This window comes from Panthera tigris, chromosome E3 (genome assembly GCF_018350195.1).
Source record: "Panthera tigris isolate Pti1 chromosome E3, P.tigris_Pti1_mat1.1, whole genome shotgun sequence".
NCBI classification, from domain to species: Eukaryota; Metazoa; Chordata; class Mammalia; order Carnivora; family Felidae; genus Panthera; species Panthera tigris.
Genome location: NC_056675.1, coordinates 16,902,695 through 16,928,174, shown reverse-complemented (window position 1 = coordinate 16,928,174; position 25,480 = coordinate 16,902,695). Strand labels below are relative to the sequence as shown.

The 25,480-nt window shown below is 40.6% G+C and overlaps 1 protein-coding gene across 3 annotated transcripts in view; it reads left to right on the top strand.

Moving 5' to 3' along the window:
• The window catches only part of LOC102950314 (integrin alpha-D-like), a 29,955-nt gene extending 15,543 nt beyond the window's left edge, over positions 1 to 14,412 (top strand). For 2 of the 3 annotated variants that reach the window (XM_042972110.1, XM_042972111.1), the window contains 14 exons: positions 299 to 453; positions 712 to 843; positions 1,669 to 1,742; positions 1,972 to 2,113; positions 3,646 to 3,759; positions 3,873 to 3,952; positions 4,052 to 4,135; positions 6,411 to 6,489; positions 6,653 to 6,760; positions 6,868 to 6,945; positions 7,149 to 7,262; positions 7,413 to 7,514; positions 7,782 to 7,892; positions 14,021 to 14,412. In XM_042972110.1, coding sequence (XP_042828044.1) covers positions 299 to 453; positions 712 to 843; positions 1,669 to 1,742; positions 1,972 to 2,113; positions 3,646 to 3,759; positions 3,873 to 3,952; positions 4,052 to 4,135; positions 6,411 to 6,489; positions 6,653 to 6,760; positions 6,868 to 6,945; positions 7,149 to 7,262; positions 7,413 to 7,514; positions 7,782 to 7,892; positions 14,021 to 14,119 — 1,472 coding nt within the window. In that variant the 3' untranslated portion in view covers positions 14,120 to 14,412. Of the gene's footprint in view, positions 1 to 298; positions 454 to 711; positions 844 to 1,668; positions 1,743 to 1,971; positions 2,114 to 3,645; positions 3,760 to 3,872; positions 3,953 to 4,051; positions 4,136 to 6,410; positions 6,490 to 6,652; positions 6,761 to 6,867; positions 6,946 to 7,148; positions 7,263 to 7,412; positions 7,515 to 7,781; positions 7,893 to 14,020 lie in introns of those variants that run through there. The other variant, XM_042972112.1, reaches the window with a different exon arrangement.
• The last annotated feature ends 11,068 nt before the right edge of the window (positions 14,413 to 25,480 follow it).

The following is a 25,480-nucleotide window of genomic DNA, read 5'->3' as shown; positions in this document are numbered from 1 at the left end:
AGGCCCACCCAGGGAGGCACCTCTGACGTCCAGCAAGCCCTCCTTGGTACAACTGAGGATCCCACTGTTGAGTTGCTCATGGTGTGACATTAAGTCCTACATGCTCATCTCTTTTCCTAGACTGTGAGCTTGGGGCTATATTTCTCTATCTCCTTCTCTACCTATATCCCCAGCACCTGTTACATCTCATGACCCATAGAAAGTGCGCAGCAAATATTTATTGCACGAATAAAAAAAAAGCATAGAACTTCAGAGGTTCTCTTTGACTTTTCGTCTTCTGTTTCCCATTCTCCTCCAGGTGATGTCCAAAGCTCTGTCAGGTATGATCTGGCATTAGACCCAAGCCGCCTGATTTCTCGTGCCATTTTTGATGAGACCAAGAACAGGACTTTGTCTCGAAGAAAAACCCTGGGGCTGGGGGATTACTGTGAAACCATTAAGCTGCTTTTACCAGTAAGGACTTTGGGTTCTGGGAAAGGTGGGGGGAGAAGGAGCCCAAGGATAATCTCTGGCATCTCTGCTGCCTGTTGGGTGAGGTGGAAAGGGTGGGGAGAGTGGGGCCTGAGAGAGGAAAGTTGAGGCCAGAGTACCTGGCTGAACAGCTTGCACAAAATTCTGACTGGACAGCAGGAAATGGATGCAGTTGAGAAGGGCCAGTGGTGGAAAGTAAGGAGAAGGATAGTGGGGCTTTGAAAGCCTATTCTCCCTCAGGACTGTGTGGAGGACGTGTTGAGTCCCATCATCCTACATTTCAACTTCTCCCTGGCTGGGGAGCCCATCCCCTCATCTGAGAACCTTCGCCCTGTGCTGGCTGTGGGCTCACAGGACCTCTTCAATGCTTCTGTGAGTCTTCTGACGAAATCCCAGGGATGTACTGATTTTCACTGTATCTCTGTGTGCTTCAAAACCTATTTTGGTTCCCAACCACATCAAGTCCAAATTGCCTCCACCCAGTTACCAAGGCCCTGCCTAGCTAAGACCATTACACATGTCCCAGCTGGTGCCCACTTTATCTCAATATAAACTCTTTGGTTCTCATTTTTCAAATCCTTCCCAACTTTTCTCATTCCTACTTCTGTTCCTTTTTCCATGTGGTATCTCCTACTTGGAAAACATTTCCTTCTCTCCACCCCAAAGATCTTCTCTAGTCCCCAAAGCTCCAGTCTTATCTTCCACTCTTTTGGAAACCACATTCAGCATCTATCACTTCTCTGGCTTCCTATTACTTCATGGTGATACCAACGTTACATGACTGGAATCATAGCAATCTGCATCTACTTTTGTGGGTCCTTTAGAATTGTGGGTTCCATAAGTACAAGAACCATGTCTAATTCACCTGTAGTTTCCAGTTTTTCTAACTCCCTACCCACCCCCTTATTGTTACTTAACAGTGTTTGTTGAATAATTGTTCCAATGTGAGTTGGATTTAACTCCTCAACTAAATTCTGTGCCCCTTGAAACCAAAGTTCTTATCATTCTTTTATATTCTAACTGCCCCTTCCCCACTGCCCCACTTCTTGTCAGTGTCTAGCACACTGTTGTGTGCAGAGTGGGTGTTCAGTAATACTCAATAATGAGTATTACTCATTATTAAGAGGAGTGCTCCTAATGAGGGGAATGAAGAAAGGTTGAGACATGGATGGGAAGAGATATTCTGTTTTGCTGCAGCTCCCCTTTGAGAAGAACTGTGGACAAGATCACCTCTGTGAAGGAGACCTGAGTGTCAGTCTCATCTCCTCAGGGTGAGCTCTATCTGCTTTCATTTCTAGACACTTAAGCTTTTGGGTCTCCCATCCTCATAGGATGAGATGTACTTTTGTTTCCCTTTGGCTCTCCTTCTAACAAAGAAATTTTGATCGGAATGTTCTCAGCCAATAGTTCATGAGTTCCCACAGTCCCCCCCTACCCCCTATCCAATTCCAACTCATTTCCAATGGAGCCTCTTTTTCAGTTTTGTCCTTCCTCCTCCAGCCTGCAGACCCTGGTGGTAGGGAGCTCCTTGGAGCTTAATGTGACAGTGACTCTGTGGAATGAAGGTGAGGATTCCTATGGAACTGTGATCAACTTCTACTATCCAGCAGGGCTGTCCTATCGACGAGTGTTAGGAACCCAGGTAAATAGCTCCCTTGGGCTCCAGTTGCTGGGATCTCTTCCCTGCTCTGGGTTATAGTAGTTTTCTTTTAATTCTTCTCTGGTGAAATATAAACACACACACACACACACACACACACACACACACACACACACAGACATACACAGACACACACATACAGAGTTCCAGAGTCAGAGAGGGATGGAGGGAGGGAGGAAGGGAGATAGAGTGAGAAGTGCATAAAGCTTATGTATGATGAATAATATTAATGAAATGTCTATGTAATTAGCATCAGGTCAAGAAATAATACACTGCTGGCACCCCCAGATGTCCTCCCTGTGCCTTTCCTTATAACCTCACTCTCTCCCCGAAGGTAATCACTAAAGTATATTAGGAACTGATGATCACAGTAAGAATAGTGATTGCCGTTTCTTAGATAAAACCAGTGAGTTTTTGCCAATATTTGAAATTTATATGAATGGAAACATGTTATATGTTCTCTTGTATATTTATTCATTTCTTCAACATATGTTTGTGAAATTCATCCATGTTGTTCCTTGTGGCTGTAAAACACTTTTATTGCTATTTGGAATCCCTTTGTATGACTGTACCACAACTTATTTACCCATTTCACAATTGATGGTCATTTGAGTTGTTCTCTGATATTGGCCATGACTATTCTTGAGCATGTATCTTGGTACACATATGCATAATATTTGGAAGATGTATGTCAGTTATGGAATTTCTGAATCATTGAGTATGCATATTTTCAATTATAATAAGTAAAGTCAAACCATTTCCACCTATTTGCACTTCCATCACCTGTGGCTTTCCATCCACTCCAACACTTGGCATTGTCAGACTTTAAAATTTTTGTCTATCTGTTGATACCTCCTTGAAGTTTTAATTTACATTTATTTAATGAAGTTGAGCAAATTGTAATCATTTCCTGGTCATTTTGATTTCTTCTTTTAGGAAGTGCTTGTCCAAGTCTTTTCCTTATTCTTCTACTGAGTTGTCCATACTTTTCTAGTTGTTAAGAGCTCTTTAATATTCTTGTTACTAATACTTTTCCAGTTATATGTATTAAGTATATTTTACAGTCCTGTTCCCAGTCTTTTCAGTCTCTGTATAGTGTCTCTTGATGAGCCAAATGTCTTAATTTGATTGTGGTTGAATTTTATCAAATATTTTCCTTTGTCGTTTTTTTTTTTTTTTTTTTTTTAATGTGTGGATCTTGTCTGAAATGCTTCCCTACTCCAAGGTTATGAAGATAATCCCCTGTATTATCTTTTAAAAGCTTTATAATTGTGCCTTTTCACATTAAGAATTTTTATCTAGCTGGAATATTTTAATGTATGGAGTGAGGTAGGGATCCAATGTGTTTTGCTCTTTTGTTTGTTTTATTTTGTTTTGAATAGGCCGATTTTCCTAAGACCATTTTTTGAAAAGTCTGTCCTTTTCCCTACTGTTCTGCAATGCCCCACTGTTATATATCTAGCCCACATATGCACATGGGTAACATATTTGAATTTCTTTTCCTCCTCTGGAAGCAACCACACCAGCGCCCACTGCGACTGGAATGTGAGGCAGCGCCCACAGGGAATGAGAGCCTGAGGAGCAGCAGCTGTAGCATCAACCATCCCATCTTCCACGAGGGCACTAAGGTGAATGCTTTCCCCCAAATCCTCATCACTCTGCTCCTTTGTCCTTACCCATTTTCTTCCCTCACTCCCCCATGACTTTCCTTATCCCCATTCTTTCATTCTTTTCCTCTCAGGGCACCTTCCTAATCACATTTGATGTCTCCTACAAGGCCACCCTAGGAGACAAGTTGTTTCTGAGGGCCAATGTAAGCAGGTGAGTCCAGGTGTATCCCTCACTCTTCCATCTTATGCTCCAGTCAGAGGTTTCTCTCTTGGATTCCTTCCCAACTGGGCTCCCCCCCTCTCTCTCCAGTGAGAATAATAAGCCTACATCTAGCAAGACCACCTTCCAGCTGGAGCTCCCTGTGAAATATGCTGTCTACATGGTGATCAGCAGGTATTTAATACCTGCCCTCCCTTGACCTCTGACCTTCCTCTAAGCCTAGTACCTCCCATGGCTGCCCAGCCTGCTCTTGAAAGGGTGGGTATCTAAACTATCCCCTCTGATTCCTCACATGGAAATACTTGTGACCAGCCGTACATTTATCTATAATACCATCTACCATACAGTTCTTGCTTCTTCTCTGATGAATTGGCCTACTATTTGGATGCACATTTGCCACCATTGTGCACTCCTCTCTCTTTCTCTAAGATGGAGGCTTCCTTTAACATGAAGCCAATTCTGGTTTTGGTGCTAGATATGAATGTGCAGAGGTGAAACTAACTAGGTTAAGATTGAGGCTTTTTTAGCACTCTGAAGTGGGGAATATGGTTTGTCACCACACAGAGGAAATAAAAGGTCAGGTTTTCACCAAACCAGAAGGAGAGCAGAGGTGTGAGAAACTGCTGGGAAAGTCTCTAAGAGGCCAAGGCTGCAGCAGGCCACAGGAGAGGCAAGTGCAGGGTTGTTGCTCTCAGTTTTGAAGGTGGGTGGAGGAGCAGGGGCAGGTCAGGCTGGAAGCAGGGCAAAGAGCCCTGAATACCTCACCAAACTCCAGAGGCTTAGTGAGTTGGTCAGAAGCTTATAATATTGCCATGGGACAGAGTTTGCTACTGTTGTTGCTGCTGCTGCTGACACATGAAATTTTAGGGGAACTGGGTTGGGGGTGCTGATCAGTGTGTCATTGCCCTTCCAAACTCTGTGTCCTAATTTCCCCTTCTAACCATGGGAGAACAGTGAAACTTGTAATTTAAGAGCTTCCAGTTATATATACTTATGATATGACAGGCATTTTAAATGTACTTGACACATATCTACATTCCTTTAATCCTTCGAATAACTCTATGACATAGTTATTGTTAACCACCCTTTTTTAGCAACAAAGAAATCAAGAGGTTAAATAACTTGCCCCTGTCAGTCAGCTGGGAAGTGATAGCACCACGAATCACTCAGATGGTCTGACTCCAGAGCTTGTGCTCATGCCCATATACTACTGTGCCTCTCCAAGGATTGGGAAAACTGAGTGATTTACTGAAATTTGAAAAGAGAGTTAGAACTGAAGTTTTAAGGTGAAAAAACTGAAGCACAGAGAGAAACATTTGGGATCAGGAGCATAGAGGAGGGCAAACACACTGAGGGAAAAAAATAAATCCTAACATTTATGTCATTGCTGCAAACTGCCTCACAACTCTATTACAGGCGCTATTATTAGCATCCTCATTCTAAAGAGGAAGAAACTACAGGGCTCCAGAGAGGTTTAGTAGCTTGCCTTAAATTAGTTGGGTAGGAAGTGGTAGACTGAAATGTGAACCCAGATGGCTTGGCTCCAAAACCTGTGTTCTTAATCATCAAACTGACAGTCACATCTGTGGGAAAACTGGGGTGGGGGGCGTGGAGTTTCCGTATGGCTGGCCTGGCTTCTGTACACTAGCTGCTGGTGAAATGTGCATGTCCCGTTGCTTGTTTGCTTGATTCCACTGAGACCTTAGATGATAACTCTGGAAAGACAGGGATTATGGCTTGTTAACTGTTGTATCTCCAGAGTCAAGCACACAGCCAGTCACAGGGTAAATGTTTACTGAAGAAGGCCATGGATGCATGGATAGATGGATGGAAACCCACCTGCAGCCTGGGACATTTATGTCTGCTCCAGGGTCTTGTGTTCATGCACCATCCTTTTTCACATTTACTTAGCTGCCCCAGGATAGCCACATTTATTTTATTCTTTCCATCTGGAGGGGCTTGCACTGCATTTTTTCCTGAGTGATCCAACCAAGATTCCCTTGAGTCCCCTTAGGCTTTTTTGTTCTGGCAGTGGCCTCTGCAAGCATTACCTAAGGCCAACCACGTACCTACTAGAGGAGAAAGCCATGTGAATGCCTTCTTCTCGTGGGAAAGTGTTTAACTGTTATAATAAGTAATGTTTAAGTTGGGCCTTTAAGTGACATTTTCCAGAAGGGGAGTGGTAATTACATTCCAAGCAAAAGAAAGAACTTGAACAAAGTTATGGGAACTTGAAAGAGCCAGGGTATCAGAGGGCAACCTAGCAGTTCTGGGTGACTGCGGCAAAAGTCATGGGAGAAGGGCTGAAGCTGAGTCTGCAGAGGCATGCGGGGACTGTAATTATATCTCTAGGCATTCTTCTGGGCCCACAGAGCCTTTGGAAGACGACTGGGGCAAAAGTGAGGATGGCTCCGTAGCTGTTTCTCACCAACAAGCCCTCTCTCTCCAGGCAGGAAGAATCTACCAAGTACTTCAACTTTTCAACTTCTGGTGAGAAGAGCAAGAAAGAAGCTGAGCATCGTTATCGTGTGAGAAGCCAGGGAGCATCCATATCTTCCCTCCCATGGTGCTGCTAATGTTTGGAGCTTGTGGAAAAGAGACAGACAGTGTACCTGAGGGCTAGAACCAGGAAAGGAGTAGGATTTGGGATGCTCTAGGACCACAATAACGTTCTGTCTCAATTTTCTGCAGGTGAATAACCTGAGTCAGCGAGATCTGGCCATCAGCATTCATTTCTGGGTTCCTATCCTGCTGAATGGTGTGGCTGTGTGGGATGTGGCTGTTGTGGCCCCTTCACAGGTGCCTGCTTGCCTTTCCTAATGCTCCGGAGTCTGACCCACAGTGCCCCACACCGTCTTACCAGTGAAATGTTGATCATTTTGTGGCTATTTTCTCTCTCTCACTAGAGTCTCCCCTGCGTGTCAGAGAGGGAACCTCCCCAGCATCCTGAATTCCTGACCCAGATTCCAGGGAGTCTTGTACTGGTGAGAAAGACCCTGGATTCCCATTGCAGGACCAGCTGCATATTGGGGTATATAGGGAAATGTACTTGCTGGGTTGCAGATGTATACATATGTCCTATAATTGTTCATCTGTTCTCAACCCCAAGCCTGACAGAGTTTATTTTCTGCTGTCGTTCTTGCCTAAACTAAGACCCTCCTCAACTTCATTCCTCTCCTGTCCCTAGAACTGCTCCATTGCTGATTGCCTGAGGTTCCGCTGTGACCTGCCCTCCTTTGGCATCCAGGAGGAAGCTGAATTCATCCTGAAGGGCAACCTCAGCTTTGACTGGGTCAGCCAGGTGTGTAGACCCAACAGGAGAGCCCCCCCTTCCCCCCAGGATTCAGGTGCCACCAGATGACGTCTGTGTCCATCCTCCAGCCAGGACATTTCTTGAACTCTGTGCCTTTCCCAGTGCTAGTTCCTCATCTGTGCCCCCTCTGTTTTGTAGACATTGCAGAAGAAGGTATTGATTGTAAGTGTGGCTGAAATCACGTTCAACAGGTCCATGTATTCCCAGCTTCCAGGACAAGAGGCATTCTTGAGTGCTCAGGTAGTGACTGTGTGGTAGGCAGTGGCCAGGCTGGTAAGAGGGCTCCTAATGCAAAATCTGTGGTGCCTTGTGGGAGACTCACAAGCTTGGAGGGAGGAAGGATGAAGGTCTCTCAGCAGGAGGGTTGTCCCTATGCCCATGAGTTTTTCTGTATGTCACCCCTTGGAGTAAAGGAAGGAGGGGAGAGAGTTAAAGGTTGGGGAACCTGGGAAGAGTCTGGGACAGCAAGAGTTCTGATACTTTCTGATGAGGTCACCTCCACTCCAGATGGAGATGGTACTAGAGAAGTATGAGGTCTACAACTCCATCCCCATTATTATGGGCAGCTCTTTGGGAGGACTGCTGCTGCTGGCTCTCATCACAGCCATCCTCTACAAGGTGAGTGTTTTCATCCTGCTTTTGACACCATCAGTTTTTGATCCCATTCTTTCTGCATTGTGGGGAAGAGCTCACCTTGGATATAGGTACACATTCTTTATTTTTTGTTATTATCAAATTTTTTATTAATTTTTTAAATCTAATTCACATCCAGTGCAATATTGGTTTTAGGAGTAGAATTCGGTAATTCATAACTTACATACAACACCCACGGTTCATAACAACATGTGTCCTCCTTAATACCCATCACCCATCTAGCCCACTCCCACCTACCTCCCTCCATCAACCTGCAGTTTGTTCTATATCACTTAGAGTCTCTTATGGTTTGTTTCCCTCTCTCTTCTTTCCCCTCTTGCCATATGTTAATCAGTTTTCTTTCTTAAAATCCCCATATGAGTGATTTCATATGGTATTTGTCTTTCTCTGATCGACTTATTTCACTTAGCATAATACATTCTAGCTCATCCACATCATTGCAAATAGTAAGATTTCATTCTTTTTGATGGCTGAGTAATATTCCATCATATATATATATATATATATATATATATATATATATATAACACACACACACACACACGTACACATACACACACACTGCATCATTATCCATTCATCAGTTCAATGGAAATTTGGTCTCTCTCCATAGTTTGTCTTTTGTTGATAATGCTGCTATAAACATGCAGTGCATGTACCCTTTCAAATCTGTCTTTTTTTATCTTTGGGTGAATATTTAATAGGACATTTGTGGATCTAGGGTAGTTCTATTTTTAGTTTTTTGAGGAACCTCCATATTGTTGTCCACTTTGCATTCCCTTCAACAGTGTAAGAGGTCCCCTTTCTCCCAATCCTTGCCAACACCTGTTGTTTCTTGTGTCACTAATATTAGCCATACTGACAGATGTGAGGTGGTATCTCATTGTGGTTTTGATTTGTATTTCCTTGATGATGAGTGATATTGAACATATTCATGTTAGCAATCTGGATGTGTTCTTTGGAGGTATTTATTCATGTCTTCTGCACATTTCTTAACAGGGTTGTGTGTATTTTGGCTACTGAGTTTTATAAATTCTTTATCAGATATGTTGTTTGCAGATATCTTCTCCCAATCCACAGGGTGCCTTTTAGTTTAGTTCTTATTTCCTTCACTGTGCAGAAACTTTTTATCTTGACTAAGTCCCAGTAATTCAGGTTTGCTTTTGTTTCCCTTGCCTTTAGCAACGTGTGTACTAATAAGTTGCTACAGCCAAAGTGAAAGAGGTTGCTGCCTTTGTTCTCTTCTAGGATTTTGATGGTCTCCTGTTTCACATTTAGGTCTTTCATCCATTTTGAATTTTTTATTGTGTATGGCATAGGATAGAGGTGCAATTTCGTTGTTTTGCATGTCACTCCCCAGTTTTCCAAACACCCGTTGTTGAAGACACCATCTTTTTTCCATTGAATATTCTTTCTTGCTTTGTCGAAGATGAGTAAACCATATAGTTGTGGGTCCATTTCTTGGTTTTATATTTTGTTCCATTGACCTATGTGTCTGTTTTTGTACCCACACTGTCTTGATGACTAAAGACTTGCAGTATAGCATGAAATCTGGAATCAAGATGCCTCCAGTTTTGCTTTGCTTTATCAGGATTGCTTTGGCTATTCAGGGTCTTTGGTGGTTGCATACAAATTTTAAGATTGTTCTAGCTCTGCAAAAAATGCTGGTGGTATTTATTTATTTATTTACTTACTTTTTTTATTCATTTTTAATTTAAATTTTAGTTAGTTAACATACAGTCAATATTAGTTTCAGGAGTGGAATCCAATGATTCATTATTTATATACAACACCCAGTGCTCATCACAACAGGTGTCTTGGTGGTATTTTGATAAGGATTGCATTAAATGTGTAGATTGCTTTGGGTAGTACAGACATTTTCACAATGTTTTTTTTCTTCTAATTCATGAACATACAGGCTTTTCCTTTTGTTTGTGTCCTCTTCAATATCTTTCATATAGTTTCACTATAGTTCATATAGTCAATGATTTCAGGAGTAGATTCCTTAATGCCCCTTACCCACTTAGCCCATCCTCCCTCCCACAACCCCTCCAGTAACCCTCTGTTTGTTCTCCATATTTAAGAGTCTCTTATGTTTTGTCCCCCTCCCTGTTTTTATATTATTTTTGCTTCCTTTCCCTTATGTTCATCTGTTCTGTTTGACTCTTCTTTAAATGTCTGGTAGAAATCCCCTGGGAAACCATTGCCCCAGGACTCTTGTTTTTGAGGAGATTTTTGATAACTGATCCAATTTCTTTGCTGGTTATGGATCTCTTTAAATTTTATATATCTTTCTCTTTAAGTTTTTGTAGTTTGTGAGTTCCTAGGAATTTTCCCATTTCTTCCAGATGGTCCAGTTTGCTGGCATATAATTTTTAACAGTATTCTTTTATAATTGTTGTATTTCTGTGGTGTTGGTTGTGATCTCTCCTTTTCATTTGTGATTTTATCCATTTGAATCCTTTCTCTTTTTTTCTTAATAACTCTTTTTAGGGGGTTATCAATTTTATTAATTCTTCCAGAGAACCAGCTCTTAGTTTCATTGATCTGTTCTACTGTTTTTGTGTGTTTGTTTCTATATCATTTACTTCTGCTCTAATCTTTATTATTTCAGTTCTTCTACTGGCTTCTACTGTTGCTTTTCTGCCTCTTTTATGTGTAAGTTTAGGTTGTGTATTTGGGACCTTTCTTGCTTCTTGAGACAGGCCTGAACTGCAATATATTTTCCTCTTAAGACTGCCTTTTCTGCATTGTGTTTTCATTTTCACTGGCTTCCATGTATTTTTAAATTTTTTCTTTAATTTCCTGGTTAACTCATTAATTCTTTAGTTAGGATATTCTTTAACCTTCATGTATTTGAGGGTTTTCAAAATTTTTTGTGTGCTTGATTTCAAGTTTCATAGCATTGTGATCTGAAAATATACATAATATTATCTCAATTTTTTTTGTACTTGTTGAGGGCTGATTTGTGACCCAGTATGTGATCTATTCTGGAGAATGTTCCATGTGCACTTGAGAAGAATGTGTATTCTGCTGCTTTAGGATGAAATATCCTGAATATATCTATTAAGTTCATCCGGTCCAGTGTGTCATTCAAAGTCATTTTCCTTGGGGGTGTTAAAGTCCTCTACTCTTATTGTATTATTATCAATGAATCTCTTTATGTTTGTTATTAATTGAATTATGTATTTGGGTGCTTCCAATTTGGGGCCTAAGTATTTACTATTGTTAGATCTTCCTGATGGATAGATGCCTTAATTATGATCTAATGCCCTTCTTTATCTCTTGTTACACTCTTTGTTTTAAAGTCTGATGTGTCTGATAGAAATATAGGTAACCCAGCGTGGTTTTTTTTTTTTTAACATCCATTAGCATGATAGATAGTTTTCCATCCTTTTATCTTCAATCTGCCAGTGCCTTTAGGTCTAAAATGAGTCTTTTGTAGGCAGGATATAGATATACCTTTCTAAAAACAAATTCTATTCTGACACTTTGTGTGTTTTGATTGGAGCACTTAGTCTATTTACATTCAGAGTAATTATTGAAAGATATGAATTTGTGCCATTTTGTTGACTGTACAGTGATGTTTCTGGTGATGGTCTCTGGTCCATTGTAGTCTGTTGTTTGGTCTTTCTGTTTTTCCTCTTCACTCAGAGTCTCCCTTAAAATTTTCTGCCAGGCTAGTTTAATGGTCATGAGCTCCTTCAGTTTTTGTTTGTTTGGAAAGTCCTTATTTCTCCTCCTATACTGAATGACAGCCTTGCTGGAAAAGGACCTCTTGGCTGCATATTTTTTGCATTCAGCATGTTGAATATTTCCTGGCACATTTCCTGCCACTCTTTTCTGGCCTGCCATGTTTCTGTGGAAAGATGTGCTGCAAACCTAATCTGCTTTCCTTGTAGATTAAGGACTTTTCCCTCCTTTCTGCTTTCAGGATTCTTTCCTTATCTGTGTATTTTGTAAATTTGACTATGACATGCCTTGGTGATGACCCGCTTTTGTTGAATTTAATGGGAGTTCTCTGTGCTTCTTGGATTTTGATGTCTGTGTTTTTCCCTAGATTAAGAAGTTTTCAGCTATAATTTGTTCTGATAAACCTTCTGCCCTGTTTTCTTTCTCTTCATCTTCTGGGACTCCCAAGACATAGATGTTATTACATTTTAATAAGCGACCTAGTTCCCTAAGTCTGTCATTGTCATCCATGACCTTTCTTTCCTTCATCTTTTCATTTTCATTATTTTCCATAATTTTATCTTCTATATCACTGATTTCCTCCTCTACTTCACCCATCTTTGTTTTTATAGCTTCAATTTGGGATTGCATCTCAGTTTATACCATTTTAAACTTTGGCCCAAGTAGATTTTTGTTCTTTTATCTCTGCAGTAAGGGATTCTTTAGTGTCTCCTATGCTTTTTTCAGGCACAGCTAACACCCTTAATTGTTTTAAATTATAGTTCAGACATCTTACTTATATCTGTATTGACTAAATATCTCTGACTGTCATTTATTCCTGTTCTTTCTTTTGGGGTGAATTCCTCCATCTTGTGATTTTGGAGAGAAAGAAAGAAAGAAAAATCAAAATACAACCAAATAAATTTTTAAAAAATTGGAGAAAGAAAAAGAAATTAAATAAATAAAATAAAATACATAAAGGAAGCTAGATCCTAGGTGTGTTTTGGTCTGCTTTTTACAAGAAGCTTGGTAGAAAAAGGTAGAAGGAAAGAAAAGAAAAAGAAAAGAAAAATATATACATATAATTTAAAAATGATAAAAATTTTTAAAATAAAATAATAAAAATTGCTCTTTCTGTATCTAACAAAAATAAAGACAAAAATAAAAGAACAAAAAGAACAGACAAAAGAGAGAAGAAAGAAAGAAAGAAAGAAAGAAAGAAAGAAAGAAAGAAAAAAGAAAGACCCCCATGGGGCACTAGGCACTTTTTCCCTTAGAGCTGAAACTTTGCAGCCGTCAATGATCCATAGACTTAGTGTGTGAAGGGATTTGTGCTGGTCCTCTGGGAGTGGGGCCTGCCTCTCTGATTCTCTGGTACAATTGCTGTAATGGAGATATGTCTGCAGGGCACAGTGTCACCGGGCTTGGTGTAGTGGCTCCATTCTCCACTTGGTGGCTCATTGAGTGGTTCAATTTGATGGGTTCAGTCACTGAAGTGTTTCAATCTGATGGTGTCACAAGAAAATGGTTTGGCCCTGTTCGCTCTTATTTGGAGTGGGAAATGCATGCCACCCCTCCTCAGCAAGCCCTCACAGATGTGCAGTGACACTGCCTGTGTCCCTGGTTTCTATCATATACCTGCCTTCACCCTGTCTGTGCCTGAGCTGTCTGCCTGCCAAACGGTGCAGCACTCTGTGATTTAACTCAGGCACAACTGTGTTTCAAAACCTTCCACTTCACAGACCCCCCCCCCCGCCCCGCAGTTCCTTGGATGCCCTGATCCCATGGAGGGTCTCCTCTTGGATGCCCATGGAGGGATGGAGGGTCTTCATGTTTTGTGGCTGGTGCTGGCTTGTTGCAGAAGACAGCTGCCTGACCACACAGCAGATCAGAGTTTATGGTAAATTGCAACACACAACCAGTACCAGGGTTTGCAGACCTCCCCTGGCCTACGTGCACATTCTTGCTAGGGCGCTGAGTGTGAGAGATCCCTTCCCACGTATGACATCACCAGTCCTCATTAGTCCCTATGAATGTACCTTCCTATCTGATTCTCAGGACGCTGTTAATTGCTCTCCCTGTCTTTTCCACTCTCCTCTTCGTCACTACATGTTTCCCTTCATAGCAAATTGTAACATAAAAGCAAAGACCTGGATTTGGTGTGGATACCAGCGCTGATTCCTTCTGTGACTGTAGGCAGCGCCTGGCCCATGCTGGGTCTTGATTTCTCATTCTGAAGGTGATTCCACCCCACTCACAGAATTTTGGTAAAGGCTAAATGACATAGCATGTCTAACGTTTCTAGTGCAGTGCTGGAACATAGTAGGGGCTCTTCCAATGGTGATCCCTCTCCCTCCCCAGTTGTCTCATTTCCCCTCTTCCACTGGATTTCCTAATTCCCTTTTCCTTCCTCTCCACAGGTTGGCTTCTTCAAACGTCAGTATAAGGAAATGATAGAGGAAGCAAATGGACAGACTATCTCAGAAAATGGGACCTCAGACCATCAAGTTGCCCAATAAGAAACTACCTCCTATTCTCCCTTGGACCTGTTCTCCTGTGAGAGGTTTCCTGGACCTCTTACTCTAACCTAAGTTAGACCAGCAGGGAGAGAAATGCTCCATGTGAGGGAGGCCAGGATCAGGTTGCTTTCTCCCTTTGGGAAATGCATTGTGTTCACCCAAAGTGCTTGCCTGGGAAGGGCTATTTGTTTTGTCAAGGCTGCAACTGGAAACCCCAGAACAGGATCTTCACCATTGCCCCTGGGTGGGCTTGATTTTGATTTTTACCTAGAAATACATGAACAATAGCCTCAGGCTCCAGTCTCTCTTTCTTCACTAGCCACCAATGATCTTTCTAAAGTACAGTACTAAACAATCCACAATCCTCATCTATCTTTGGTGGATCCCTAATTTTCATAGAATGGCAATTGAACTCTCCAATTGATATTAGGAATCCAGCTCCATTTCCAGAAGGTGGGCTTTGATACACACATCATGAGTTGCTCTGTGCATCACTATTGTCCTAATTCCTAGTAAAATACTATCAGTATCAGCTCTTTGTCTCAGGAATCTCAGTCCAGATTTTGAAACTGAATTGGGAATAAAATGTCTACACATTGGAATTTGTAAACATGGCTTCCAGCCTTTGTCAGCATTGCTGGCTGGGAGGGAGAAGTAGTACCCCAGCAGGGGTATTGCCCCAATGTCACTTTGGCTCAGCTAGCTCCAGCATCTCTCAAGAGATCAATATGCCCAGGATACTTCCATTTTTTGAGGTTCCAAATATAGTGAATGAAGAAATGCTAAAGCATTATCCTAAAAATTGTGTATTTTAAATGTTTGCATTAACAATTTAACACATTGCACAAAACAATGCATGTGCATTTTTTGGTTACTATGTCAAAGGTCTAAAACTGTAGGGATGGGAGTCCTGTATATTGATGCCTATAGTGTCCACTAACCATGGTGGATGCTGGCCTTCTGTGAAGCCTGGGGCCAGGACAAGAAAGTTAAATACAATGGAGGTTATTAATGTCCCTATGTTAGGGTAACCTGACTTCTTAATCTACTCACTCTATTCTCCAGTCTGTCACTGATAGGAAGCTGATGGGGCTGTGGTGGGGGCAAGGAGAAGGGGCTCAGTTGGAAAGGTCATTAGAGTGGACTAATACACAGATATTTCTTACAAATCCTAGGATGTAATGAAGGGGTCATTATTTGCATATGGCTAGTGATTAGAAGGCACTTTGAAGCCCTATATCAGAGGTCTGCCGCCCCAAATAAGCATTCTTACTCTTATACCACCCATCTTAGCATAAAGGCCAAACCAGTGCCCAGTATTGACTTGTGAGTCAACACATAGCAGGCCATTCCATGCCCTAGAGGGATCCCACTGCTGCTGCCACCTCCCAGGAGTTTGGGCAATTTGGATGTTTGAATTAAAACTACAGAAGGGTGAGACAGTTGATGAGTGATTTTAGGGGAAGCTGGAAAATGACCCTTTACTGCCAACCAAAAATATCTCCTGCATTCACCATTATAGGGCCCAAAATCCCTTTGGAGTTTCCAGAAGGACAAAATACTATGCAATAGCTATGAGTGGGCCTTAAGATTAGAGTATATGAGAATCAAGCTTGAGAATGTTGTTTCTCAAAATGTGTTCCATGAATCACAGTGGTGTCTGGTGGTCTCCTAAGCGCTAAGTTTTAGGGAAAAAAAACCCAGCAAGGAACAGTTTTGAACCCATACATTTCACACATTTGAAACTGGTGACTTTCCCACGAAACCAGCCCTACAAGAGATCCTAAGGGGGATCCTGTGAGACAAAGTACCAGAGACATCACTACAAACATAAAACATACAGACATCACAATGACTCTAAACCCATATCTTTCTATAATAACACTGAATGTAAATGGATTAAATGCGCCAACTAAAAGACATAGGGTATCAGAATGGATAAAAAAACAAGACCCATCTATTTGCTGTCTACAAGAGACTCATTTTAGATCTGAGGACACCTTTAGATTGAGAGTGAGGGGATGGAGAACTATTTATCATGCTCCTGGAAGCCAAAAGAAAGCTGGAGTAGCCATACTTATATCAGACAAACTAGACTTTAAATTAAAGGCTGTAACAAGAGATGAAGAAGGGCATTATATAATAATCACAGGGTCTATCCACCAGGAAGAGCTAACTATTATAAATGTCTATGCGCCAAATACCCGAGCCCCCAGATATATAAAACAATTACTCATAAACATAAGCAACTTTATTGATAAGAATGTGGTCATTGCAGGGGACTTTAACACCCCACTTACAGAAATGGATAGATCATCTAGACACACAGTCAATAAAGAAACAAGGGCCCTGAATGATACATTGGATCAGATGGACTTGACAGATATATTTAGAACTCTGCATCCCAAAGCAACAGAATATACTTTCTTCTCGAGTGCACATGGAACATTCTCCAAGATAGATCATATACTGGGTCACAAAACAGCCCTTCATAAGTTTACAAGAATTGAAATTATACCATGCATACTTTCAGACCACAATGCTATGAAGCTTGAAATCAACCACAGGAAAAAGTCTGGAAAACCTCCAAAAGCATGGAGGTTAAAGAACACCCTACTAACGAATGAGTGGGTCAACCAGGCAATTAGAGAAGAAATTAAAACATATATGGAAACAAACGAAAATGAAAATACAACAATCCAAACGCTTTGGGATGCAGCGAAGGCAGTCCTGAGAGGAAAATACATTGCAATCCAGGCCTATCTCAAGAAACAAGAAAAATCCCAAATACAAAATCTAACAGCACACCTAAAGGAAATAGAAGCAGAACAGCAAAGGCAGCCTAAACCCAGCAGAAGAAGAGAAATAATAAAGATCAGAGCAGAAATAAACAATATAGAATCTAAAAAAACTGTAGAGCAGATCAACGAAACCAAGAGTTGGTTTTTTGAAAAAATAAACAAAATTGACAAACCTCTAGCCAGGCTTCTCAAAAAGAAAAGGGAGATGACCCAAATAGATAAAATCATGAATGAAAATGGAATGATTACAACCAATCCCTCAGAGATAAAAACAATTATCAGGGAATACTATGAAAAATTATATGCCAGCAAATTGGACAACCTGGAAGAAATGGACAAATTTCTAAACACCCACACTCTTCCAAAACTCAATCAGGAGGAAATAGAAAGCTTGAACAGACCCATAACCAGCGAAGAAATTGAATCGGTTATCAAAAATCTCCCAACAAATAAGAGTCCAGGACCAGATGGCTTCCCAGGGGAGTTCTACCAGACATTTAAAGCAGAGATAATACCTATCCTTCTCAAGCTATTCCAAGAAATAGAAAGGGAAGGAAAACTTCCAGACTCATTCTATGAAGCCAGTATTACTTTGATTCCTAAACCAGACAGAGACCCAGTAAAAAAAGAGAACTACAGGCCAATATCCCTGATGAATATGGATGCAAAAATTCTTAATAAGATACTAGCAAATCGAATTCAACAGCATATAAAAAGAATTATTCACCATGATCAAGTGGGATTCATTCCTGGGATGCAGGGCTGGTTCAACATTCGCAAATCGATCAACGTGATACATCACATTAACAAAAAAAAAGAGAAGAACCATATGATCCTGTCAATCGATGCAGAAAAGGCCTTTGACAAAATCCAGCACCCTTTCTTAATAAAAACCCTTGAGAAAGTCGGGATAGAAGGAACATACTTAAAGATCATAAAGGCCATTTATGAAAAGCCCACAGCTAACATCATCCTCAACGGGGAAAAACTGAGAGCTTTTTCCCTGAGATCAGGAACACGACAGGGATGCCCACTGTCACCGCTGCTGTTTAATATAGTGCTGGAAGTTCTAGCATCAGCAATCAGACAACAAAAGGAAATCAAAGGCATCAAAATTGGCAAAGATGAAGTCAAGCTTTCGCTTTTTGCAGATGACATGATATTATACATGGAAAATCCGATAGACTCCACCAAAAGTCTGCTAGAACTGATACATGAATTCAGCAAAGTTGCAGGATACAAAATCAACGTGCAGAAATCAGTTGCATTCTTATACACTAACAATGAAGCAACAGAAAGACAAATGAAGAAACTGATCCCATTCACAATTGCACCAAGAAGCATAAAATACCTAGGAATAAATCTAACCAAAGATGTAAAGATCTGTATGCTGAAAACTATAGAAAGCTTATGCAGGTAATTGAAGAAGATATAAAGAAATGGAAAGACATTCCCTGCTCATGGATTGGAAGAATAAATATTGTCAAAATGTCAATACTACCCAAAGCTATCTATACATTCAATGCAATCCCAATCAAAATTGCACCAGCATTCTTCTCGAAACTAGAACAAGCAATCCTAAAATTCATATGGAACCACAAAAGGCCCCGAATAGCCAAAGTAATTTTGAAGAAGAAGACCAAAGCAGGAGGCATCACAATCCCAGACTTTAGCCTCTACTACAAAGCTGTCATCATCAAGACAGCATGGTATTGGCATAAAAACAGACACATAGACCAATGGAATAGAATAGAAACCCCAGAACTAGACCCACAAACGTATGGCCAACTCATCTTTGACAAAGCAGGAAAGAACATCCAATGGAAAAAAGACAGTCTCTTTAACAAATGGTGCTGGGAGAACTGGACAGCAACATGCAGAAGGTTGAAACTAGACCACTTTCTCACACCATTCACAAAAATAAACTCAAAATGGATAAAGGACCTGAATGTGAGACAGGAAACCATCAAAACCCTAGAGGAGAAAGCAGGAAAAGACCTCTCTGACCTCAGCCGTAGCAATCTCTTACTCGGCACATCCCCAAAGGCAAGGGAATTAAAAGCAAAAGTGAATTACTGGGACCTTATGAAGATAAAAAGCTTCTGCACAGCAAAGGAAACAACCAACAAAACTAAAAGGCAACCAACGGAATGGGAAAAGATATTTGCAAATGACACATCGGACAAAGGGCTAGTATCCAAAATCTATAAAGAGCTCATCAAACTCCACACCCGAAAAACAAATAACCCAGTGAAGAAATGGGCAGAAAACATGAATAGACACTTCTCTAAAGAAGACATCCGGATGGCCAACAGGCACATGAAAAGATGTTCAACGTCGCTCCTTATCAGGGAAATACAAATCAAAACCACACTCAGATACCACCTCACGCCAGTCAGAGTGGCCAAAATGAAGAAATCAGGAGACTATAGATGCTGGAGAGGATGTGGAGAAACAGGAACCCTCTTGCACTGTTGGTGGGAATGCAAATTGGTGCAGCCGCTCTGGAAAACAGTATGGAGGTTCCTCAGAAAATTAAAAATAGACCTACCCTATGACCCAGCAATAGCACTGCTAGGAATTTATCCAAGGGATACAGGAGTACTGATGCATAGGGGCACCTGTACCCCAATGTTTATAGCGGCACTCTCAACAATAGCCAAATTATGGAAAGAGCCTAAATGTCCATCAACTGATGAATGGATAAAGAAATTGTGGTTTATATACACAATGGAATACTACGTGGCAATGAGAAAAAACGAAATATGGCCTTTTGTAGCAACATGGATGGAACTGGAGAGTGTGATGCTAAGTGAAATAAGCCATACAGAGAAAGACAGATACCATATGGTTTCACTCTTATGTGGATCCTGAGAAACATAACAGAAACCCATGGGGGAGGGGAAGGAAAAAAAAAAAAAAAAGAGGTTAGAGTGGGAGAGAGCCAAAGCATTAGAGACTGTTAAAAACTGAGAACAAACTGAGGGTTGATGGGGGGTGGGAGGGAGGGCAGGGTGGGAGGGAGGGCAGGGTGGGTGATGGGTATTGAGGAGGGCACCTTTTGGGATGAGCACTGGGTGTTGTATGGAAACCAATTTGACAGTAAATTTCATATATTAAAAAATAAAAAAATAAAAAAATAAAAAAAAAAAAATAAAATAAAAAAAAATAAAAAAAAAAAAGAAACTGGTGACTTTCATAGAAATACTGCTATATCCTTAATAATTGTGTTCCTAAAGGAACTCTATGGCTCTAAGGGCTCTAAGGACTGCAGTGGGCTCTTGCCTAAAATGAAGGCAACAGGTGTTATTTTCACCTGTTTGCATATTTGCATATTATTACTTATATTAATTTTATTTGCATTTTTCACAGGTGCTCTTGTGTTATGCTATATCTCCAAATCACAAAAATGGATCAATGGCTCAAAATTTTTTCATTGAAACATAAAAGTTGTGATTTAAAAAAAGTAAATTGCTTAGGATAATATCATCAATATCAATATTGAATGAGATTCCAGTGAACATTTAGTATAGGGATATGAATGGTGGGATGAGTTATTCTGAACCCAAAATTAAAATATATCTAGAAAATATTATACCATTGAAATTGGATTTTATTGGGTTACATATCTATTTTCTCCTAGGCCATTATCCATTATGAAACTTTGTCAAATGATGGCATGAAGTTATCAAAGCTTTTGTGTCATTTTCACACATGATAAAATTGACCTCTCAGATAAGGCAACAAAGGTTTCTCAGAACAACTGAAGCATGTTTCTTAGAGCATCCCAAAGCAACAATTTTATCATTAAATACAGAGAAGACAACAAAACTACAGTAGCATAAATTAAAGTTGCTCTTATAGCAAAAGTATGTAATAGTCACATAATTTCCAAGAAGCCTATAAAAGCAGCAACGAGGTTAATATCTATACTGGAAAGTTGGTTTTGGCTGCAAGTAACAGGGAACATTAAAATACATAAGGTATATAAAAAGCCTTCTCACAAGGGGTCCAGATATAGTCATTAATTCAGTCACTCAATAATGACATTAAGATGTGGCTATCTTGTGATGCTTTTGTCTTAGACCATCCCCCTCATCATTGCAAGATGGCTGCCATAGCTACAGGCATTTTGTCCTTGGATAATAGTGCCCAAAGGCAAGAAGAGCACTTTGGTGGAGAAGGTCATTGAAAGGAGGTGACCATTGGTTGACCCAGGTAATTCGAGTCTTCTAATCCCCTGCCCTGTCCTTGGAATATATACTCTGCCCACCATTCCCACTGTGGGAGCCACTTTCAAGGACACATCCTTAGAAAGCAATATGTACTGAGTCTATCTGGGTGGTACATGTGCCTCAATCTAGTTAAGTCCTCTGTATAAACTTAAGATTCTGGTGGGCATGTGCAAAGATCTATTCTTGCAGCTGCCCAAGAAAAGCCTCATATTTCCCTTGCTTATTAACTCTGCTACCTACCAATCTGGAGTGGCCTGACTCTTCATTCAGGCTCTGTCTGCCTTCAATATTGGGACTGGTTTCAAATTTCATCCTGGGAATTCCTGAAGTGCAAACCAACAACTTTCTAGCTAGCCAGGAGACTGAAAAATGGGTCTTGGGAGTTGGCCATGGGATAGATATCACTGGAACTGTGTAGTTATTCTGTCACTTTAAAGGATAGTGACTGGTTTGGGACTGATTGGTTGAGTTGCCCAGATATTTGTTGGGTAACCCTGAATGGGACCCAGTGGTTGTGTGGACAAATCTTTGGCCATGGCTTCCACCTGGGTGATTGGGACACTGCATCCTGGGTTTTCCTTGGGCATGGGAGAGTTGGAGAGTTTATCCCACAGTAACAAAAATTGCTATCCCCCCTCTCCTCAAGGCCAGATGGGAAAGCTGTTTTGCACTGATAAGATCATTTGGCCGCTGTCTTTGTTCTCTTAATTGGTCTGGAGGACATAATAGCACACACAGAAGCCCTTACTAAATTCATCCACCAAGACTTAAATTATAGCTGACAAAGCCTGTATTTACTGAATACTGAAATATCTCTAATGAGAAAACATGTCCTCCAAAGTAGGATCACTTTGTATATTATTGCTATCTCACAAGAAGACAACCTGTGCTATAACCCCAAAAAGAGTGTTGTGTGTTCATATCTGATGAGTCTGTTAATGTATCATCTTTATTAAATCCCATGAGGACACAAGTGAATGCCCTGAATGATCTGACCCCAAAACTAGGGGACTTAATAAATAAATGGTTTGGATTATGGGGCTCTTGGTGGGAAAAAAGGTTACTTATTTTAGGAATCATTATCTTCATCTGTGTTTTCTCTTGCATGTGCCTCTACTGCTACTGTGGTATCTGCCTGCAGTGCATGCAAATAGCTGCTAAAGGAGTCGCCGCTATCCTAGTGAAACTCATTGCTGACCATTCAGGGCACATTGCAGCAGAGAGGTGTGTGTAACATTCTAATAGCCAGTCACAAGGGGTAGAATGTTGGAGGAGGTCACTGACAGGATGTGGCCACCAATTGACTCTTGAGCTGGACCTGGGCAATGGGACGCTCCTTACTCTCTCCCCTGTACTTGGCATGTACACAACCCACCATTTCCACAGTAGAAGCCTCAAAAGAGCAATGTGTTGTTGAGACTATCTGGATGGTATAGATGACAGCATGGTTAATATTGTATATAACTTAAAAATTTTTTGGATATATGTATGTATGTATATACATATGCATTCACACACAATTTAGCATTTAATCCTGCAAATGTGAGCTGATACTAAACATACTGCTTTGTAACCTGTTATGTTTTACTTCACAAAATAGAATGAATATATTTTCATGCATATATGTGAAGCTTTCCAATTGAAAAACAGACCTGGAGAATGGGTCAAAATACAAAGTCCAGTGAGATGTTGGTAACAAGGAAACTTTGTTCTTTTACAAAATTCCATCAGATGATTAAAAGTACAAGGGAGTCAAAGATACATCAGAAAATGCTGGCAGTAAGAAAGCAGAGGCCAGAATTTAATATCAGTCAAGAACAGAATTCAAGCCTAAAGCATACAGAATATGTATGAATTCATATGTATGAAAAGGCTATATGAATGCCTTTGCTTCTCCAATGCATCACCACAAACTTGTTTCTTGTTCTTCTCTTCCTATCTCTTCCATAAGAATTTCCACCTCATCTACTCCTCTTATCATTTCTTCAGGCTCCAAATGCTTCACAGGCATGTCCTCTTTAAACCCATGGCCAGGGGCGCCTGGGTGGCTCAGTCGGTTGAGCGTCCGGCTTCAGCTCGGGTCATGATCTCATAGTCCATGAGTTCGAGCCCTGCGTTGGGCTCTGTGCTGATGGCTCGGAGCCTGGAGTCTGTTTCAGATTCTGTGTCTCCCTCTCTCTGCCCCTTCCCTGCTCGTGTTCTGTCTCTCTCTGTCTCTCAAAAATGAATAAACATTAAAAAAAAATGTTTAAACCCATGGCCAGGCCAACTTCTCTGACCTCAGCCATAGCAACTTCTTACTATACACGTCATCGAAGGCAAGGGAAACAAAAGCAAAAATTATTGGGATTTCATCAAGATAAAATGCTTTTGCACAGTGAAGGAAACAATCAACAAACTATAGCAGCCTATGGAATGGGAGAAGATACTTTCAAACAACATATCTGAAAAGTGTTAGTATCCAAAATCTATAAAGAACTTATTAAACTCAACACCTAAAAGCAAATAACCCAGTTAATAAATGGGCAGAAGACATGAATAGGAGACATCCAGATGGCTAACAGAAACATGAGAAGATGCTCAACATCACTCAACATCAGGGAAATACAAATCAGAACCATGATGAGACACCACCTCACACCTGTCAGAATGGCTAAAATTAACAACTCAGGAACAAATAGATATTGGTGAGGATTTGGAGAAAGGGAACCCTCTTGTGCTGTTGGTGGGAATGCAAGCTGATGCAGCCACTCTGGAAAACAGTATGGAGATTCCTCAATAAGCTAAAAATAGAACTACCCTGTGACCCATCAATTGCACTACTAGAAAGTTACCTAAGGGCTGCAAAAATACAGATGAAGGGTTACATGCACCCTGATGTTTATAGCATCATTATCAACAATAGCCAAACTATAGAAAGAGCCCAAATGCCCATAGACTGATAAATAGTAAAGAAGGTGTATAATGGAATATTAGTCATCAAAAGGAATAAAATCTTGCCATTTGCAACAACATAGATGGAGCTAAAGTGTATTATGCTAAACACAATAAATCAATTAGAGAAAGAAAATACCATAATGATTTCACTCATATGTGGAATTTAAGAAACAAAACAGATGGACATAAGGGGAAAGAAAAAAGAGAGAGGGAAACAAATCATAAGAGACTCTAGCAGAGAACAAACTGAGGGTTGGTGGAGGGAGGTGACTTGGGTAGGGCTAAATGCATGAAGCATATTAAGGAGGGCACTTGTCATGTTGAGTACTGGGTGTTATATGTAAGTAATGAATCACTAAATTCTACTCCTGCAAACAAAGACTATGTGTGAACTAAGCAAAATTTAAATAAAAATTTGAACAAATAATGCAAAATTGAAAAACCAAAACAAACAAACAAAAAACCCTAGTCAGGTGGGTCAGCCCTCCTCTAATATTTCCTTAGGCTTCCTGGCTTGAACCTTCTTTGGAAATGTGAGGATTTCCTTCCACCTCCTGTGGTACATCTTCTGAAGAGTGATCAGTCACAGGCTTTGGCATGTTCTGTGGTTTTCCTTCATTTTCATCACAAGGCTTTGGCATGTTGAGTATTTTTCTGTTATTTTTTTTTTTAAATAAACTAATCCTGCGGGGATCCAGGGGATTTTCCTCCCACTTCTCTCACACATTTTGTATTGTGCCCCAAAGACCAAGAGTCCTGAAAGGATCTGGGGTACTTTCCTCCTTCCTTGGTAATGAGGAGCTGCTGCAGGGAAACAGGCCTTTGATTATAAGGGCTTCTGCACACGTTGACTCCATTTCATTGACTGCTGGATGACTTCTATTCGGTTTTCTAATAGGTCTCAGACAGACCTCATGTCCTCTAGGATCTCATGCCTTGTTAATCAGATGAGTCCATAGAAAAGCCTGCTTTCCTCAGAGCGAATTTTATTTTGGAACTCAAATAAATATTTTGAAAAATAACTTTCATAAACTCACAAAACACTCAGAAAGTATAGAGTTCCCTGTATCTCACCATTTTGTGTGAGGCTTATTAGCAGGTAGAATATTCATTAATACATGGCACTCTTGGGATATTTTTTTTAATTCAAGTTAGTTAACATACAGTGTAGTCTTGGCTTCAGGAGTAGAACCCAGTGATTCATCTCTTATATATGACACCTAGTGCTCATCCTAAAAAGTGTCCTCTTTAATGCCCATCACCCATTTAACCCACCCCCTATCCACCCCCAAGCCAGCAACCTTCAGTTTGTTCTCTGTATTTAACAGTCTCTTATGGTTTGCCTCCCTTTCTTTTTTTATCTTAATTTTCCTTCCCTTCCCCTATGC